Here is a 20,580-nt window from a genome sequence, read left to right on the forward strand (position 1 = left end):
AGAGATTGGTGGTTAAAGCATTGCTTGCTGATATGTACCCCATAATGCTAAAAGCCTTCAAATGTAGCACCATTAGCCGGGACACTTGTTCGGAGGATTTGACGTTCAGTGTCTCATAATTGTTCCAGCGATAGCATGGTGGTATTCATTGCATGGTGGTATTTGTTGCTATTAATGTTAATTCCAACACAGAGGTTGCCATCAGAATAGGCCCGAACGACCTTCTGGGTGTCGGTTAAACAAAGGAGATTGAAGATGTCGCTGTAGAATCTCCAGAGTCTACATATAAAATTGGGCAGCCAGATAGGTTAATCACTCTTAGAATAACAGTCCAGATCCTGGGTTTTCTGAACCAGTCGTACTTCAATTGCTTCCCTTGTCAGCTGCTCTCAGAGTGGGACCAGATTAGTGAAAAGTCTCAAATTCCTATGAGGGGAGGTTTATATAGTTCCGCTCATCATCTCGAGCTTGGTGGTTCTCTGAGACATCAAGATGGATTGCTGGAGGGTCGTTTAAGAGCGGGTGCAATATAGATTCCCCCTCTCTAAAATGAACTTGAGCTAAGGTTATTTCTGCGGCATGGGGTGCTTCTAGATCTAGATTCCCCAGTGCAAGTGCAGGAGGGGGTGGAGGGGGCTGCGCTTCTCTAACATAAGTGGGGCCATAGGACTTGTGAGTTCAGATTCCATCAAATATCAAAGGGTTCAAGGTCCTGTGGGTACGTAGTCAATGTGGGTAGTGTGGGCCCAACAGTAGGTATATTGTTCAGTGGCTCCAGCTGCAGCGGTCTCAGGAAACCCCGGATATCGGAGGAAGCTTGCAGGGTTTGGTCTTGTGTGTCTCCCAGAGCAGATTTCTTCAAAAGTCCCTTTGCCATCGTCAGTGGAGAGAAGTTTGGGTGAACTTTCACTCCCATTCCATGGAATGAGGATTTCGACATTTTAGTTTTTAAGGAATATGCTAAGACATGGTAAATGCAGGGACATTGCCACCACCTCACACCTATATCTGCCAACCAATAAAACAGCACTCACAATGCGCTCACCATGTAAAATATTAAAGGGCTGGATGGCTAAGGGCTAATGGGGACCTGCTATTTGGCAGCTACCACATCTAGGTTGGCTGGGACTTTGACATGCTGGGGTTTTGCCGGTCTGATGCGGCGCTTTGGCGCCTACAAGATGTAAAAGGAGTAGTGCAGGGACCCTCTCCTCACCCCCCCCCCCCATAGTGCAGCTAGCCCACAGGGTACAGTATGTACTCACTGTATTGATACGCAGTGCCAAGCGGGGAGTGTCTTACTCGGGAGGGTTGCATCTCACCTCCCTCATCGCTCTCTTCTTCTGGCCCCCTGGTACAGGGGGGGGGGGTGCAGAACCTCAGGGGCACATTTCTGCTTCTGTGTCAGCCGAGCCTAGCACAGCCCAGCCGTAGTCTGGTCACAACCCGGTCACAACTGTAGCAACTGCTGCTGCTCAGCGATCGGCAGTCAGGGCAGAACACTTGAGGAAAGGACCCAACAACATAGCAACATTGCCGTCAAGCCACACTGCAAATGCGATCCACCGACACTCCCGACAACACTAATATGTCACTTTATCTTCCAAGGACTCAATACATTGGGCCCATCCACTGACCTCGTATGCCTTTTCGCACAAGGTGGTCTCAACATCAGCCACACAGCGTTCGGTCTCATCAACACGCTTGTCAATGGACGATATCTTGCCCATCAGGTCTGCGATACTAGACTGGAGTTGCCCCATAATCTTTCTTCCCTCTGTCCTGAATCTGTAAAAGGGAGGCAATGTCTCCTGGTTTCTGAGACTTCGCTTTAGCCATGGCGTCACTTGCACAACCCCCCCAGGCAGCCCCCGAGGATATAAGAGCCCGAATCACGAAGGGTGGGGCCTATGGACAGCGCGTGTAGCTGGAGAACAAAGAAAAGAGTCGCCAACCTATGAGAAGCTTGCAGGGTCAGGGGCTCCAGATCAGAGCAACGTGGGGGGGGCAGACTTGAGGCACCTCTCATGCACACTGGTAGGGCACACTAGGGAGCGGCACCCCTCTTCAGGCACAGGCTGTGGCTCAACAGCTCCTGCGGCCCCTCCGCAGCCAGCGGCAATCTGGAAGCTCGAGGACCCAGAGGAGATACCCAGGCTACACAGGCTGCCAAGCCACACCACCAGAGGCACTCCAGGCCTGGGTATGCTTGAATGGAACCAGAAGCAGTCTTACGCCGTGGCCCCTTATGTTTTGGCCACACCGGATGATCATAGCAGGGTGAGCCAGTAGGCAAACTCCCGGCTCTGAGCCATGTCATCATGCGTAGGACGCAGCGTGGAGATAGGCTCAAGGGAAGCCGGCACGCATAATGTTGCCTTCTGCAGGGTTCCCAGATCCCGGCAGGAGCAGGCCCACATCAAAGGCCCAAAGTTAGCAGCCCCGGTCTCCAGGAGCGCCGCGGGTCTCAGTGGCAGCCACCGGGATAGCGTTGCTCCGTCAGCAGGTAGACCCCCGGGCTGCACCAGCGACACCGGTTTCCAGGCTTCCATGTCACTCTGGAAGCCCCTTCTCATTCAGAGCCACTCTGGATGTTCCCCCATAGGTAGCAGCAAACTAGAAGGTAGGAACGGCCGTATTTCAAGCATTAAACAAGCTTGTTCCCCATTGCACGCCAGGCCCAGGATTTTGTTCTTACTTGGTTGCTTCCATTCCTTTGGCATTATAGGTTATGCTCTTCCCTTGCATATCATCCCCAATCTGTTTCTAGTTCCACTCTGCTTCTTTCCCTCACCAGCTCACGTGTGATGCCTTCACAGTTTATATCCGTTACCATTTTTCAATGTTTTCCTTTGTTTATTTTGCCTTATATAATTTACGCGGGTTGCACTCCACCCCTAATTAAGTTGAATGAGAAGCGGGTTGCCACAGCTTCTCATTCTCTAGTCTGTACGACTTATCTCCCATTCCATCAGCGCAAATTCTCTCAAACTCAATTCCAATACGATTAAGGTGGTGGTCATTGGAAACCAAAACAGTATCTGGGGTCCTTAGTTTTAGCCCTGGTCCTTGGGGATCTTTGCTTTTCAAATCCCTATTGTCAAAAACAGATTCAAGTTTTATCATCTCTTACTGCTTCCTCAAATTACCAGATTCCTTAGACAGGTTTACTTACGCTGCGTGTGTGTTTTATGCTAGAGCTTCCCCCTTTGTTGTCCCCTATGTTCGCTTTTCTATTGCCTCAGCTCTAATTCAATCACATTTAAACAATTCACACTCATTTTATATCCGATTCTTTCCTCCCAGAAGCCTACAGATTTTACAAATCTTGGCAACTTCCTTGGTTTTTACCTATGCAGGTCAGCCCACGTTATAGACCCACTCCAATCAACTTCCATTGGCTCACTATTAAGTTGGGGATCATATTTAAGGCCTTCTGCGCAGTCTTTCTCTTTCTTACAGGTGAGTCTAGCATCCTTTCTTCTAAACTCAATTGCTGTTATACTGTGAGGCATCTCTGATCCGCAAGTTCCAAGCTTTCATCAGGTTCGTGAGGGAGCGTGTGTCATCACAGTTTTACTACCCTATCTTTAGAATTCTCTTTCAGTATGGATTCTCATTGCACACAAGTTTGATTTACTATCTGCTGCCTTTCAATGTAACTTCACTTCAGCATCTTTTCCCTAGTGCACTGGAACCAAGGAACCACTATATGTGGTGTATGTGCCATATAAATAAACATACACATAACAGAGTCTTGCACCATGGAATAGACTTTCCTCTGACATCAGCAAATCAGTATAATGTTGCTCTGTTTAGTGGCCACACTCACTTACTCTGCAAATTGTACAATGACGATAATACACACTGGCAAACCACATGAAGTTTACCTTTAAAATCTGACTCAGACAGGACCATATAGACTACTCCCGGATCTATGTCAGAGAACATCTCTGACATACTACCAAGAAGTTCTTCTTCACTGGTACTGCGTGCGTCTTGGAACATGTCTAAAATTTAAGAACGCAGAAGAGAGCACCAGCTGTCCTCAGCATGGAAGACAAACGTTTGACACGCCAAGGCATCTTCACAGGGACTGGAGTTCTTGGTTCCTGTTTCCATGACATGTCCCATTACTCCAAGAAGCCTTTTCTGACTTGAAATTCATTTTGTTCCCAGAAGACTGACCAACTGCAAGAAAACAGAACATCTAGGTTAGACAGTCCCTGGCAGCATGAAGAATGCATTTGTTTTGGTCTCATTTTTCTATTTAAGGGTTCCGTACATTGCATACCGCCTACGACTATACACAATTACATTATTATGCAGCACTGAAGGGAGTAGTGGGGGGCCCTGTAGGGAATATAGGGGAGAGTGATTTTTGCATGCCTGGATAGTATTATACAACTTGGAATTTTTACTTTTGAAATAGGTTATATTCATTTTTTACTTATGAAGCACGTACTTCGCCACGTGCTTGCTTTAAAGTTCTGCTGCTTTAAAAAAAAAGTGCTAACCATTAAACAAGTTCATGATCACTTGAATATTACGATACTTCGCATTTAGTTACATTTAATAGCTTGCATTCAACTGAAAGCATTTTTCATGATCTGATCTTGCTGTAGAAATTGTATTTCTGTATTAACTTTGGCGAAGGCAATTGTTCAGTGTGACGAATCCTTGGATGTCGTCCCTTTTCCCCTATGGGGAGCCACTTCCCATGAGGCTAGGGAGGTGAGGCCGCTACCCGATACTCGCCCTGGGGGTGGTAGTCAGAGGGTGGATCTCATGGGGAGGGATCGCCCCTATGGGACTAAGGACGACAATATGAGGAGAATGCAGTATTCCACACCCCAAAACACCTTCCCTAATGTCCCCCTCCCTGTTGTCCCATGTATCACTGTCGGGTTCAAAAGAAGCAAAATACTGGGCCATGGAAGAACCTAATAGATCTCAGGGAGATCTACTGAGACTGAGACGAGAAGGAGGTGGGGAGCCATGAGGAGCACTTCTGACCAGAACAATGAGCCTTCTAGTTGTTCGAGAATGCTCACTAGAGAAACCACTGTAGAATAGCAGGACTCCAGAAGAAGGAGTTGAGCCCTCCCTGGAGGAAACGCAAGATTCCAAAATCGGAAAGAAGGAAGAGGAACTGAACAATCTTCTCAGGACGCATCTCGGAAGTTGGACGCATCCCCAGTCGGTCTGTTGTGGAAGGACCGAATGGAACACACTAGAAAAAGGTTGACCATGCGCCGCCGAGAGGATGCATAGCCGGCGAAACAGGACACACTGCGGAGCCATGCAGAACGTGATGCAAGAGTCACCAAAGGGGCATCACTTTTTTGGTTCGCAATCGGCAGACAGGCCAGAGAACTGGAAAAATGGAAACCAGGTGGAAGTAAGTCACCGAACCTTGCAGACATCGAGAGAGCCTCAAGATAGAGAGAGAGAGAAAGTGGGACCCTCACCTACAGAACTTTGCAAACCATAGAGAGAAACCAGGGAAGGGAGGCATTCCCACGGGTAGTGGTGAACTGTGCAAATATAGGAGAAAGGCCAGAGGAAGGGAGTGATTCCCCTGGCGTTGTGAACTGGATTGAAAAGCTGGAGAAAAGGCCAGGGAAGTGAGTCGATCCCCCGACCTTTGTGAGCTGTGGCAAAGAGTCTAAAAGAAACCAGGGGAAGGAAGCTATACCCACAGACTGTGCGTCTCACGGAGCAAAGCCAAAGAACGTCCGGGGCAGGGAAGGGAGTAATTCCCTGGGCACTGCAGAAGCAAGGACGCCAAGACACCTGGAGAAGGGAGGCATTCTCCAGGACCCCAATAGTGGAATTAACTATGGCAATAAGGAATGATGTTTGTGTTGGAACTTTTACCTTCTCGATTTAAAGTGGCAACTTTACAACACCACAAACTGGAACTGTGTTTTGCATCCCTGAAAGGAACCGAGACCTGGAGAAGGGAGTCGTACTCGCAGGCGAAGTTCCCACCTACAGTTGGATCGACAGAACATTGTCTGGAGGAAGGGAGTCATTGCTCTGGACCAAGGAAACAGTTTTCCTCTTTATTCTTAGTTACAAGTGTGAGTGAGGAATAGAAGTAGGCATTTTAACACACGACAGTGGACTTTTGATTTACTTGGACATTCGGATAGTATCCTTAGTTCCTTAGTTGAGACAGGGAAATCCCTCTTAGAGTTAGAGAGATAGGTTTCCTCTTTATTCTACTAAATAAAGAGTATGCCAACAATCATGCCACCTGTGTGTCAGTCCCCTCCTTCTGTACCTTTACAGCAGTCAAAATGATATTACCACATTGCAAATGTATGCCTCCAAAGGGACAGATTTGACAAATGGTACATTTCAGCAAACCAAAATACCAATCAGAAATTGCTTTTAGACAATCGTCCCTTACAAAATGCAATGGAGTGATACCCCGCCATCACCAAATGCCAAAAACTGCTAAATTCTCCCTAGCAAACACTGTAATAGATGTCAGTTAAAAGTAGTAACTAATGAATAAAGATATAATGATGTATAATCACATACAAGAAGCAAAACGCCAGATATTAAGACTTCAGTGTGTTTTTTTAAATACTTTTTTACCAGAAGTGAGAACCAAGCGCATAACTGAACACTATTGCTTTATTTCCGTTAAATATCCTAATCGCATTATCGTACTTGACAAGATCTACCCAAACGTAGGAAAAAGTATCCCAAGTATGGAAAAACCAAAAGGGGAGCCTAATAAGTGCTGAAGGAATCTCATCCCCCAAAATATCAGGGAAACCTTGCACATTATTTGAACCCCTTGCTGCACGATGCATATCGACATGCTGCATGATACATAGACAGCAACACATTCATCACCACAGCGGAAATAGGACGCACACCCAAACTATGAAACACATTTCCTAGAGAAAACAAATACTACACACCTACAGTCAATTCCACCCAAAATGCTTCCCATGAGAGTATTACACCTGTGGCTTGAACCCATAATTAACAAAATCCGATGTCTGAGGAGTTAAGTTAGACCTACTTGGATGCTTAGACCTAACTTGGCCTTTTCATTCACCTAATTCTCATATGAAACATCAACAAATAATCAGGATGCGCCCCACCCCCCTCCAACTGAAAGGGTACCCACCTTGTCAAATTCGTTAAAAGCAGCACTCCTCTGACAATTCTCCTATCACTTATAACCCCACAGTAACATGAAAGAATTGTGATAATGAAACTGAGATTATCTATGCCAGACAGCGAAACAAGTAAAAACTCAATATAAATCCACGCATACTACAAGAACCTGAAAAAAGCCCAAATAGTCAAGAAAACATTTTAAGTATTCATAAAAATACTACATGGTATTAACTAAATACTTACCTCTGTAGCACTCCCATAGAGGATACATGTATTTATTTATATACAGAAGGAACAACAATGCTCTTTTGATCACAAAATAACGTACAATAGATAATAAATCTAGATTTGACGGGAAGTAGTGAGCTTCTTACAATGGGGTGAGTTTGAGGGACATTCTGACCACGTTGAGGAGGGCAGTAAATGAAAGTCACAAGGGACAATACATTTAAGTGGACACAGATAGATTAAGGACAACCAACATTAGACATTTGTAAGTGCAGGTAGGCGGGACGGCCAGCTGTGCTCGGGATGTGACCATGATGGTTGTAAGTGCTAAGAGTGGAGACAGAGGAAGTGCGGGACGGAGGCAGGATAGAGGCGAGGGAAACATGTTAGCTAGAAGGCAGATGAGAGGTAGGTTAAGAGGGTAACTCAGGAGGCAGACTTTTAGTTTGCTTTAAATATGTGTGACATGTTTCTCGGATGTCCAGGGGAAGAGAACGTCATGCAAGTGGAGCAAGAGCGGAAGCGAGAAGCAGCACAGGGAGGTGTGAGGGATCAGGAATGAAACCGGTCACAAAGTTGTCATGTTTTTGGTTAAAGACATTTATTCAAAGTATATGGGTTGGGGAAAATGCGCCTCTCTGAACCCATTCTAAAGAGGAGTGTGTCCAAATGTTTTATCCTGACCTTCACACTAAAAACAAAATAATAAAGTGACATGGGAAATGTATTTAACCTGCTTTTTGCGAAATGTGATATATAAAAAAGAATAGAACTACTCCAAAGTAAATGTTATCCAAAATGGAAAAGACCTTAGTTCCACGGGGGGGGGGGGATTGCCTTCCCCTGGATTCTTCATCACAATGTCTTTAGGTCTAGCAGTTCTCTGTGTCTTTCTTGGCTCACAGCAATCCTGTTCGATAAAAACTGTTTCAGCCTTGCAAGTTCTTCTTTAACAAAAAGTTCCTTCTTGAAACACAAGTTCCTTCTTTGGTTAACACACACACACAGCTTCTGCTTGACACTCCTTGTAGGTTTGCAATTTGCCTCATATACTCCCCTGCCAGGACTTCTCATAGATCACAGTTCCTCTTTACTTCCAAGCAGCTTACACTTTCTTAACTCGGCATATCTACTTGTTCTCACAGCTCCTTTAAACGTTCCCCCACATTTGCATTAACCTTTTAATGGGGTTAGCACTTTGCCTTCTTAATTCACATACAATCTTGTTATTTCACTTTCAGTAACTTCATAATGTTCAAATTCTCTTTGGTGCGGTCGCCGAAATGCCCCAGGGTCCCCACTCTGCTCGTGCGGACTCACAGGCTCTGTGCAGTGTATTTGGTCTTCCTCACGCTTACGCAGCGTATCTTTGCTGCTTGCTTCCCATCTGGACGGCTCCGACGTCTCTCCAGCTTCTCACAGCTCCGCTCCTGCACGTTGGCTTCTCTTCTGCTCCCAGTAAGGACAACGCTGCTTTTCCTGGCTGCCGGACACGAGGAACCCCACTTGTAGATTCTGGAATCTCCACGGCACGCCTCGCTCACACCACGTTACTTCCCTTCTTGGCTGCCAAGTTTCTTTGCTTGGCTCACGTCTCCAGCTTCCGCATACCAGCTAGTGCCTCCAGCTTCTGTCCGCCTTCAATGGAGATACCACGTCTTCTCCTGAGCTCCCGTTCATAGTCCGGTTACCATTTTTACAGGTTCCGCGCACAGGCGTTTTTATCCAACAACGAGCACACTCATTAGGCTTGACGCTCCTGCTGCTCTGCATCAATTCCTTCAACCTCCTTGTCTCAGAACTTAGGTGGTGTGGGAAATGAAGTCCACTGATGGTTTCTGATGCATATCCCTTGATGAATCTTTCTCAATAATTCAATATGGAAGAAAGTTTGGAAGTTTGGCCTAAAGGATGTTGGGAAAAGGTATCCCGATTTTCTCTATGGGGTGGGTGGGGGAGGGGGGGGGCAGACGCCTGGCAATAGGCCCTTAGGATATTGGGTAACGGGGGCGGGGGGTCTTCCTCATGGGGAAATGGGTGATACCGTGCCTCATCCAATGAAGCCATAACATCTCCCTGGTAGCTGTCTACTCTCACGTGATCCTCCCTCGTATAGCCGCCTGAGGGTCATGATCAGGTAGCGGATGGTGTCCCCTGGCCACATGGGAGGAGGTCATCAACAGATTATGAGAAAACTTGTAGAGTTGGATAGAGGAGGATAGATACAGTGGTGCCTTACCACGGAGAGATTTGTGAACCAGGAGAAGAAAGCCATCCAGCCTGGTGACGGTACCAGGAAGTAGGTGTGAAGGGACTGAGTTCAAAGAGTCCTGGTAATTCATGATCTTGTCGAGAGGACAAAGCATAGTTGGGGAGAGGATGCTGGCACAGTAGTCCAGTTTAGAGAAGACAAAAGTTGTTAAAAGAGGTTTGGTGGTGTTGACTGGAAGGAGGTGCCTGATTTTCCTAATATGTAGGAGGTTGAGGCGGGCTGCTGTTCCAGTTTTGGAGATGAAAGTAGAGAAGGTGTGAGGAGAGTCATGGAGAATGTGTGAGAAGGGTAATAGATGACAGTGAAGTTTCTAGCTGAAGAAGAGTAGGGGAGAGTGTCAAGTGAGAACTGAATAGGCAGAGGAAAGCATGAGAGTGTTTGGCAGGGAAGAAAAGTACCTCTGATTTGGTAGAGTTTAACTTCGGAGAGTGTGAAGCTATCCAATATTTAATGGGAGACAGTTGGAAATTTGGATACAGAGATCAGGAGAGTTCGGGAAAAGAGAATACGATTTGGGTGTTGCCTGTGAAGAGTTGGTACGAGAAGCCAAAAGAGGAGATTAAAGCCCCAAGAGCAGAGGTGTAGAGTGTAAAGAGGAGAGGACCCAAGACAGAGCCTTGTGGAAGACCAACAGTTAGAGGTGTGAGTTGAGAGGTGTTGTTACTCCAGGAGACAGGATTGGTGAGGTGCAAGGTAGGATTCAATCCAGGAAAGAGATTGATCGCGAATCCAAAGAACGAGTATTAAGGAGATCAGAGCGATCAACCGTGTCAAAGGCTGAAGGCAGGTCAAGGAGAATTAGGATAGAGGATAGGTTGGAGTGCTTAGCAGAGGCCATGAAGTTGGACACATTCATGAGAGTCATTTCCTTGGCTCGAAAGGAACAGATGGGGGTGGGTCTCAAAGTTTGCGGATGTCTAAGAAAAATTGACCACAACCCTTTTGAGAGAGAGAGAAAAGAGAGAGAAAAGAGAAAAAAAAGAGAGAAAAAAGAGAGAAAAGAGAGAAAATCTCAAAGTTTGCGGATGTCTAAGAAAAATTGAACACAACCCTTTTGAGAGAGAGAGAAAATAAGAGAGAAAAGAGAGAAAAGAGAGAAAAGAGAAGAGAGAGAAAAGAGAGAAAAGAGAGGGGAGAGGGGGGAGAGGGGGGAGAGGGGGGAGAAAGGGGGGAGAAAGGAGGGAGAAAGGAGGGAGAAAGAAGGTAGATTTGAGTATGAGGAGCAGCAGAAGTGAATTCATTATAGGAGAGTAGCACAGTGTGGAGACACAGTACAGTAATTAGAAAGCTTTCAAGTACTTACAGGTGCAACAGAAAGAAAGGCCAGGAAATTATTATAGTCAAGATGAGCCAACCAAAACAATCTCTCAAACTTGAATTAGTGACCCTAACATGAAAGGGAAGGAGTCTGTAGCTCAAAGTACAAAAAACATAACTAAAAGCCAACAAAGCACAGAGGTACTCTGGGTACAAAATGTGCACTCGCCAATAGCTATTGCCTACTGATAATGGTCTCTTGGGGAGTAAGAAATGGTGTGTGGTGTGTTGTGTATATGTATATAATTGAAGTGGAGAGTGACTTTTTATGGCTGGCAAGTAGCTTGCAAATTGAAATGTTTACCTCAGGGAAGGGCAGGGAAAAGAACTAAAAAAACACACAAAAAACAACAAAAAAAAATACGGTTTAGCCCGTAAATCAGACATAGCTCCTAATCCAATATTTAAAATATTCTATGAACATACTGGCACAAAAATGTTAACGAATGGACAGACAAGGGTGGTGGCCAACGACAGAAATTTGCAGACAGGCACATACATCTGTCTGACCAGTTATAGGATGTTGCCCATTAATGTGACTACAAAGAGCCATACACACAAGTCCGACGCATTTCAGTTATTTGAAAGATTTTAGATATTAATTGATGGATTTTGTTATTTAACCAATAACCTTGTGTGAGCCAATTACAAGAATATAGGCCATGAAGAGCACAGAAAGCCCAGACAAGACAAGAGTGAGACGTAAGAGACAAACTTCCTATACTACAACCTCTTACCCAGCCCTTAAAAGTGTTGTATTTATATTTATTTGAAGAACAGGGATGTCAGTTGCGATCAGAATGTGCTTACAATAATGCATTTACAGATGGCACAGGCATTACCAGAAGGGTGTCTGTACAATAGCACAAAGGCGGAAACGGGTAGTGAGACAGTTTATGTGGGTGTGAACAAAAACAAGAAAAAAAAATACAAGAAAAAGGGGACTTAAAAAAGACAACATTAACATGGGGTGGTGGGTTGTAGGGGGAATCTGAGTACTTAGAGGCGTACTGCATGAATTTACACAATTACATTATTACGCAACACTGAAGGGAGTGGTGGGGGTCATGTAGGGAATATAGGGAGAGGAGTGAGTGAACTCCCTCTTTACCAAGTTTAAAAGAGAGTTTTAAAGTGATCCACTGTTGGGCAGAATGTTTGTGATGGCGAGAGGAGGCAAGGAGTGCATGGAACAGTGAGGTTGAGTCACGGGAGGAGCAGAGGGAATGGGAATGGAATGGTGATTAGTGTAAGGGTGCAGAAGGAGAAGACTGACACAGGTGGCATGGCTGTTGGCATTAACTTTCATTATACCAGAAATAAAAGAGAAAACCTACCTCTCCCTAACTCTAAGAGGGCTTTTTCCAACCTCAACTACAATACTATGGATTCAGTCAGGATGTCTGTGTTTAGTCCACCGTCCTGTGTCAAAAACCTATGTTCCTTACACTTATGACTAAACTAATAAAGTATAGGATCTTCTTGGTTAGAAGAATGGCTCCCTTCTTCTAGACAACGGATCACATGTCCATGTCTTTGTGTTACATCTGGGGTCCGTTCTGCCCTGCACCGCCTGTGGTATCCCCAGGTTAAGGAACAATTCTTACAGCAGGCGTCTCCGTTCTGGCAACGTTGGAGGTAGCTAGGGAAACGGAGGCGGTTGCCTAAACATCACGTGACTCAGCAGGTGACCGCGACGTAGTTCTCCAAGCCGACGCTGACTGTCAAGCCACACCTCCTTCATGTTAAAAGAACCCATACCCCTTGCAGCAGCGCTCCTAATTAGCGTTACTTGTTTCGTTTCTCAAACTGATTTGCTGCATTGCCTTTCATCGTGTTTATGAACTCTCACCCCTTAATTGTCCTGCCAACGTCTCTACCCCTGCTTGAATCCTGACCCACTGTTGCTGACTCGGAACGCCAAAGCAACCTTCCAATTTCTGCCACCCTCGGAGACCGTGGTTTTCGATTTGCTGGCATTTTGGAGCTTGTGCATTCCGTTACACGCTCTTCCATTGATCTGCTCCATTTCATTCACCGCTTATCAAAGAAACAGAGTTTTATTCCCGATTCAGCTGACCCGACGGAGTACCTGCAGACTGTTTCTGTTTGTCAACCGCTCCATTCATAGGGGACTCCGCTGCATAACCCAACCCGGCTCCAATTACCCGGTAAGCCAATATTTTGTACTGGTGTTTTTTTCTGCTTCTGGGAACCCTAACACCGTTTGCCTTTGCCCTCAGAAGTGTGTACTCTGGACATTTAACTTTGGTACTTTGCATACCCTGAACTTGGAACTCTACCCGTGCATTCTTCGAACGTTTTTCTACCCAAATGCACCACCCAAAAACTAGTTGCGACCATCGTTCCACCTGGGGAGATATCCCATAATAACCTTCCTGTTTGTTGTTTTTTCATGTCGTTGTCTCATCAATAAAGGATTCCTTTTCATATTAGAGGGTAAGAGATACTCCACTTCTAGTTAAACACCCTAACTCTTATTTATAGAAAAGAGATAACACTTCCTAACCTTTTTCTAGGCTCATCCCTTAGTGGAACCACCTACTTCTTCCAGGTAGTTATTCTGCTAGTAGACGTGTACTTGTGCCTTGTTGTTATTTGGTGGTATTAATTGTTTGCATTTTCCTTGCAGCCTGGTGTAGCGGTGTGGGTGTTCCCCGCTCTTTTGGGTAATCTACCATCCGGTCTGTATTCTATACACAGCAGGAAGGTCTATTGCCAAGAAGAGTTTCCTCAGTTAGAGGAGGTCCAGTATGGGTCATCTCTCAAGGGCTTTCTTCCCAGCAGTGGCCGAAGTGTTGAGTCTTGAGCAGCTTACTCGCAACGCCCTGGCCCGTCTGCACGGTGGTGAGTAACACTTTGGAGGGATCTTTACTTGAGGTAATGACTCCCTTCCGCCAGGTCTCAATCCCTTTCCAAGGCACAAAACAAAGTTTCAGGATGAAAATGTTAAAATGCAGTAAAGTTCCAGTTCAAACATCAACATTCCTTATTGCTCATAGTTGTTTCCTCACTATTGGGATCCGTGAGTATACTCACCCCTTCCCCTGGCAATGCCTCCACCCAGGTGGCCAGAGAAAGGCCCAAGCTACCCGATCCGGACCCTGGGGGTGGATATGCAAGGGAGGACTACCTGGGGGGGAGGTAACTTAGGTAGATGAGGTGCGGTACCCCCCCTTTTCCTCTTTCATAATGAATCTTCCCTTTCCCAAGCCTTTGTAGGCTATTGTCCCCATTTTCTCAGTCCCTACTAACATACACCAGTTATGTACAGGGACGAAAAGGAGTCAAGCAGGAGCAATGCAGAACTCCCAAACAAGGAATAGCCTTTTCTAGATTAATCAACCTGGCGGGAGGTTTAAAACTGACATGAACAGACGATGGCGTCAGCTGCGGAAGCAGGTTCAGAGACTGCTGGAGGAGTGCAGACCCTTACTGGAAGGCCGTATGGCAGAAGAAGCACTCAAGACCACAAGACAGATGCACAGCGTAAGCAGCGGGAAGCAGAGTCGAGGGAAGCTGGAAGCCTGTGGCAGACTGCAGAGAGGAAGCAGTCGTGACCAGGCAGAGCTTCGGAACTAAGCTTGAGCTGCGAGAGAAACATCAGTGGCAGACGCAAAGCCACAGAGAGCAGTTGCAGAGGAAAAAAAGGAGGCGCTGCACGAGAGACAGAGAAATTGTGCCAGTCAGAAGCCTAGCTTCATTGCCGTGCATAGCAAGCGGTGAGTCAGCCTACGAAAAGGGGTACACAAGCAGGAAATTTTGTTTGATTGCCAATATGAATGAAAGCCACTACTTTTGAATACTGATTTGAACGAAAGCATTTACTTTTGGAATACCGAATTAAAGGAAGATATTATAAGAGAAATTGTGAAATGATTTAAACACCCCATGAGAAATGGAAAGGGGACTTCTCGGAAAACAGCATTTTCTAAAGCTATGAAGGAACTTTATCATTTGCGAGAACGCGCATTGGCAAAAGCCATATGAATGCATTAAAGCAGTAACAGATGAAAGGTGGCAAAGCAGTGGTATCGTGTATACAAGGAACTGATGATGTAACGTGCATCATTTGCGTGACCTGTAATGGGTGGACAGTGTGGTCCGACAACTGCGTCTAGACCGAGGACACATACCTATTGAAAAGCCACTCAATTAACGACAGAGAAACCTGTGGTTGATGTTCTGCGTTTCAAGTCAAGGAACATTTGCTTTGTGAATCCTGTCTAATTTACATTTGTGAAACTGGTGAAAATAACCAAATCAGGGGAGCTGGAACATATCCCAGAAAATAGGGTTTTGACGAAGTTGAGACTATACATCTCTTGTCTGTGTCTACTTCATGATTCCTTCACAGATTCTGGAGAATGCCTCCCATCTCCAGATGTCTTGCTCTCAGTATTTTCACAATGCCTTTCTCCAGCCTTTTCTCATGTCACAAAACCGGGGGGCATGTCTCCCTTCCCTGGTGTTTTCTCAGGCCTTCTTTGCAGATCCCAACACCAGGATCACCTTCATCACCGATTCCCAGACAAAGATCTCCTCCCACATGGCGGAAGGCAGCCGTTAACTGATTCTGACCCTTGGGGTGGTACTATAGACACTGTATTCTACCCTTTCTAATGATGGAGACATAATGAGATATAATACCCAAGTTCTTAATGGCTTGTTGTCAACATACAAATTCCCCCCATTGTAAGACTCAAAAAATCCTTCCTTTAGGTCATTCTAAACAAATTTCCATTCGTCCTTCAAATACACAACACACACATAACATCTGATGTTTTTCTGAGAAAAACTCCTAACCAACATAATTGTAGAAATTCCATGATTTTTTAGAGACTTCAACTACCATAAAGCCTCAGGTACTGAGACGAGGAAGAGGAGGAAGGAGTTAACGAAAAATTAAAGTAACTCAAAGTTGTATATGCAAACTAGTTTTTGTAAAGCACGAGTACGTGAGACATTTAAACATGTTTGCAACAAGACGGAGAGCCAGAAAATGTGGTAGTAGAGTCAGAGAAGTAGACAGAATGACAGCGACCATGCCGGAGATGATAGCAGACACAACCAGATAGCAGATCGCAACCGTGAGAATTACATACCTGCTTGGGGCGAAGGGAAGAAAACGCAGTGGGTACCTGTGGAGGACGATCGAAGCTCCGGCAGAAGCAGGGTTGCCGGGAATTCGGTCGTACCGAAACGCAGCGTTCGTCTGTCCAGATCACAAAGAGACGCCGGCTAACAAGCACATGATTGCGGGAGACGCTGATGGAAGATCTGCAGTGTGAAGGAGGCCTTTATAGAGAAGAAGCTTCCTTGCAGAGATCTGCCACAGGTCGGAAAAGCTATGAACACCAAGTGAGTCTACCCAGAGCTGTTGGGGACAACGGGGCATACCAAAAGCCATTTAAACAAGTAAATGAAGCAAGAGTGTTTGAATACCGACCAGATAAAGCATAAAAGCAAGAATTAAACAAGCCCCCATATATGAAATGTCAATGTGAGGAAAATTGGAGCAACATGATGTGGGAAAGATGGAACAAGCATTACTACAAGCCAACATCTAGAAACACAGTGAAGTGATAGAACTGTGTTGTATTGAAAGAAAGTGAAACTAATAAGACGTCCTGGTGAAAGGAAGACATGAGGCAGTGGATATTTGGAGAGGAGAAAAACCTTGCCGAGGAGTATACCAGAGGATTTGCAAAACCCCATAAAAGGGATTCCTGGCAGGGGAATATACCAGGCAATCCAATTGAGAACTTAATGTTATGAGACATTGTGGAAAGATACCTGGCAGTAGAGTATGCCAGGAGATCTCAAGAGTCTATGAAGGGATTCCTGGCAGGAGAGTATACTAGGGACCCCTTTAAAGCTGTATTATGGAACGTATCTTTTGAATAAGATTTCTTTCTGTGAATCCAGTTCAACAAAGCCGACCTATTGTTTGTATAAGAACCTTTTTGAACTGAATATAAAGAACCAAAAGGAACTATTGTTTAAAGGAGAAACCTTTGCCATGCTCAAGAAGATATTGTTTGGAAGGAACACTTTTTGACAAACATAGATCAGAACATTTCCTTGCACCCTTTTTGTTCTTTCTTTCTAGTGTGAGGGTCAGATTAGAATGTTTTCAGCACAAGTACAGTTTATAAGTTTCACGACTTGACACAGACTGATCTTTAGTTTTAGTTTCCTAGGTAGGGGAACCCTTTACGTTAGGGATAGAGAGGCCTTTATCCAACTCTTTTATTTGAATGAAGAGGTCTGATAATGAAAATCTTCCAACTTTGTGTCCGCCTCTCATTTCTGACCCCTCACAGAAGTGATGACATCCAAGGATTCGTCACAGTAGATACAGTCAACAGGTACTGACCAACATCGTCACCATGCACCTATACATGCAGTCCTTCAGAGATTTACCTACTATAACTCCAACAGAGACCAAACAAATCCCTGCGCTGCCCAGTAATCCGTGTAGTTGTACAAGGCCCCCATCCTATCCCTGGCCATCTTCAATCTCTACAAAGAAACGCTTTCCAACATCGACATCAAGATACACCAATATACGGATGATACACAGCTTTACCTAAACATCAATTAGATCAATGAGATCCATCAATTTATGCACTTTGTTCCAAATGTAAGCCTTTCGGAAGCTCAACCAGACAAAGGCTAAATATATTCTCCTAGGAAATCCCCACCAAGCATGCCCAAGTCCACAACTGGCCGACTAACTGACAAGAAGCTTGATGGATTCACGCCTCATTTTTTACCCAGTGCATAATCTCAAGGAACACCTTGCAATAAAGCATATATTGATTTTGCTACTTGTGTCCAGTTGTACTTCTTGGACGCACCTACAGGGTGACAGTTAGGTCTAGCTAGGGAGAGCTTTAGCTCTCTGCCAAAACTCTTGAAGCTACATATTATAGTGACCCTGGTGGTAGTCTGCTGATCCTGGACAAGGTATGAGCACATCTGGATTATGAAGCTCCCTTATAACAGTAGCATTTTGGAGTGGCCAGTTGAACTGTTCAAGTTGTGGAGAGAGTTGCTGAATGCTGCTTTATACAGTGAATTTTATCTCCATGCTGTTGGTACAGTTACGTGTGCTCCACTTTTGTGCTACATTACTTTTTTTCTCCTCTTTTGGACACAGTTGTTTTGCACACATACACCTTCAAACAGTCATAGTAAAAAGATGTCGGTCCAGCATAGGGGAGGTCTTTCTTTACTAGGTCTATCAGTGTTATTCTAAGAGTTCGAACAGTTAGCACATTTTTGGGACTTTTTGAAGTAATTATTAGGGACTTTGACAAATTCCCAGATGTCGTCACTTCTCCCCTAGGGGGAGTTCCTTCCCATGAGGCCATGGAGGTGAGGCTGCAACCCAACAGTCCCACTGGGGGTGGTACTCAGCGGGTGGATCTCATGGGGAGGGAAGTCCCATATGGGATTAGCAATGACACGGCGAGACCATCCGTAGTGTTCCTATCTGTTTCCTTAAAACCAGTAAGGTAGGACCTACTGGGACGAGGAAGAGTGTCGACTCCTCAAGGGACCTATACCCCTTATGTACCGAGACGAGAGGGAGAGACCAACGGACTCAATGGAAGTTCCCAAGATCAGTACTGGGACGAGAAAGAAGTGCGGAGGACAGTACTCCAGCGGCAAACGCTTCTCCTCACCCTGACTATCGAAGCAGGAAAGCCCCAGGTACCTCCGACCCAATGCAGGATTCTTTAGCTTTAATTCCAGGTCTTACGTTTCCTACATTTAAAGGCTCATGAAAGATGTGGTTGGTCGGTGAAAAGGTCAACGGCATTTCCTGTCTTGCAATCCTCTTCGGTCTTGCCATCTTCTGCCTTGTATTAAATTGCCATCTTGGAACTGCTGCTTCCTCATGTGCTTTGCCTGGCTCAGAGTGTGCTTTCGTGCACCGCCTTTTATCTGTGTGGGAAAGTGTGATGGAAGTCCGGTGTGTAATGATCAGTAATTGCCTGACCCTATCTAACCATTGTAGTGGGACATGTCAGGTATATAGCTTGGGTGTTAGTCCTTTTTCCCTCACAGTGAGTTGTCCATGAGACAATGTTTTGGTCAAATAAGGGCGATGGGGGTTAAGACCCTACGTATCCTACCTGGTAGGATGGGGTAAAGGTGTTACAGGGAAGGAGATGCCGCATCTCGCCGTCCGGTTCCCGCTTCCACTCCCCGAAGACCCCACTCCCCCATCCAGGTGACCCTCCCGCACTGGTCCACCCCCGGGAATTGGATCCAAAAGCAATGGCCGTGTCCTGGCCACCTGGATGACAGATCCCCAGGGACCAGCGGATTAGACACCTTCAGGTTTCTCAAAGAATCGAGAAGAGCTAAGAAGGGCCTGGGACCCAAACCCAATAACAAACTGCCTTCACAATCATCTTCATAGTCACAGTACTGGCAGGTTAGTGAACCAGGTAGGCTATGAACAAGGTGAACACTGTGAACATTGTGAGAAAGGCCAGGCGAAGGGAGACATACCCCCTGGTGTTGATAAACATTGTGAAAGAAGCCAGGAATTCATTCTCATTGCACTGTAAAGACCTTGAGAAAGACCAGGGGAAGGGAGGCATTCCCCTTGGTGTTGATGAATACAGTGAAAGGAGCCAAGAGAAGGGAGTCACTCTCTTGGCATTGTGAAGAGTCTGATAAAGGCCAGAAAAAGAAAGGCACTTGTCCTGGCATTGGGAAAACAACTGAGAAACCTGAGAAAGGCCAGGGGGAGGTAGTCATCCCCCTTACACTGTGAAGATGCAAGACTTGTTCTATATGCCTTGCTGGAACCCTAATCCAAGGAACCTTTTGAGATTTTTTATTTGTATTCTTTTTAGAAGAACATTTCATTTGCATCACCCAAAGGTGTACTTTGGACTGTTGTCCAGTAGAAGGAAGCCATTCTTCTGGAACAAGAAAACCACCCCTTTTCCTTAGTCGAGTTTTTAGTGTACGGGTTAGAAAAAGGTTTTGGATACAGGACGGTGGACTCTTTGCTTTAGACGGACATCCTGACTTAGTATTTAGTTGAGGCAGAGAAACCCCTCTTAGAACTGGGGTCAGATATGGTTCACTTTAATTTCTCACTAATAAAAGTCTGTAACCAAAAGCATGCCACCTGTGTGCCAGTCTCCTACTTCTACACATTCATACAGTTTAATAAACACCCTTGAACTGTGATCACTTGTGTCTGTCTTTACTGCTGCCACCATGAGTTCCTTACAGTTTCCACACAAGCAGCAGGACAGCCAAGTAGAGTTGCAGTGCTGGGAGCAGTGACAGGAGGAGAAAAATTGCAAGTGACAACTCTTGCTCAATATTATAAAAGTAACAAAAATCCCCAGAGGACGAGTATATCTCCGCCCAACACTGTGCAAGGATAATCGGGCATTTGTGAAACGATGGGAGCAAATCCTCAATAAGTGTTCTCTTGACCTCATCCTATTAACCATCGAAGAATTGGCTAAATCATTATCATCAATAAATTAAGAAACTGATGACCTCGCACAACAACTCTCGAAGCTTAAATGAGGTGAGGATTTAAAATCTATCCT

At 45.4% G+C, this 20,580-nt stretch overlaps 1 protein-coding gene across 1 annotated transcript in view; it reads right to left on the reverse strand.

Moving 5' to 3' along the window:
- N4BP2 (NEDD4 binding protein 2) overlaps positions 1 to 20,580 on the reverse strand; it is a 2,396,815-nt gene that overhangs the window by 2,261,602 nt on the left and 114,633 nt on the right. Inside the window, exon 2 of the mRNA XM_069631771.1 lies at positions 3,891 to 4,191. Within this exon, the coding sequence (XP_069487872.1) occupies positions 3,891 to 4,008 (118 nt within the window). The 5' untranslated portion in view covers positions 4,009 to 4,191. The remainder of the gene's footprint in view (positions 1 to 3,890; positions 4,192 to 20,580) is intronic.

Source organism: Ambystoma mexicanum, chromosome 6q (assembly GCF_040938575.1).
Source record: "Ambystoma mexicanum isolate Mex_15411 chromosome 6q, UKY_AmexF1_1, whole genome shotgun sequence".
NCBI lineage: Eukaryota > Metazoa > Chordata > Amphibia > Caudata > Ambystomatidae > Ambystoma > Ambystoma mexicanum.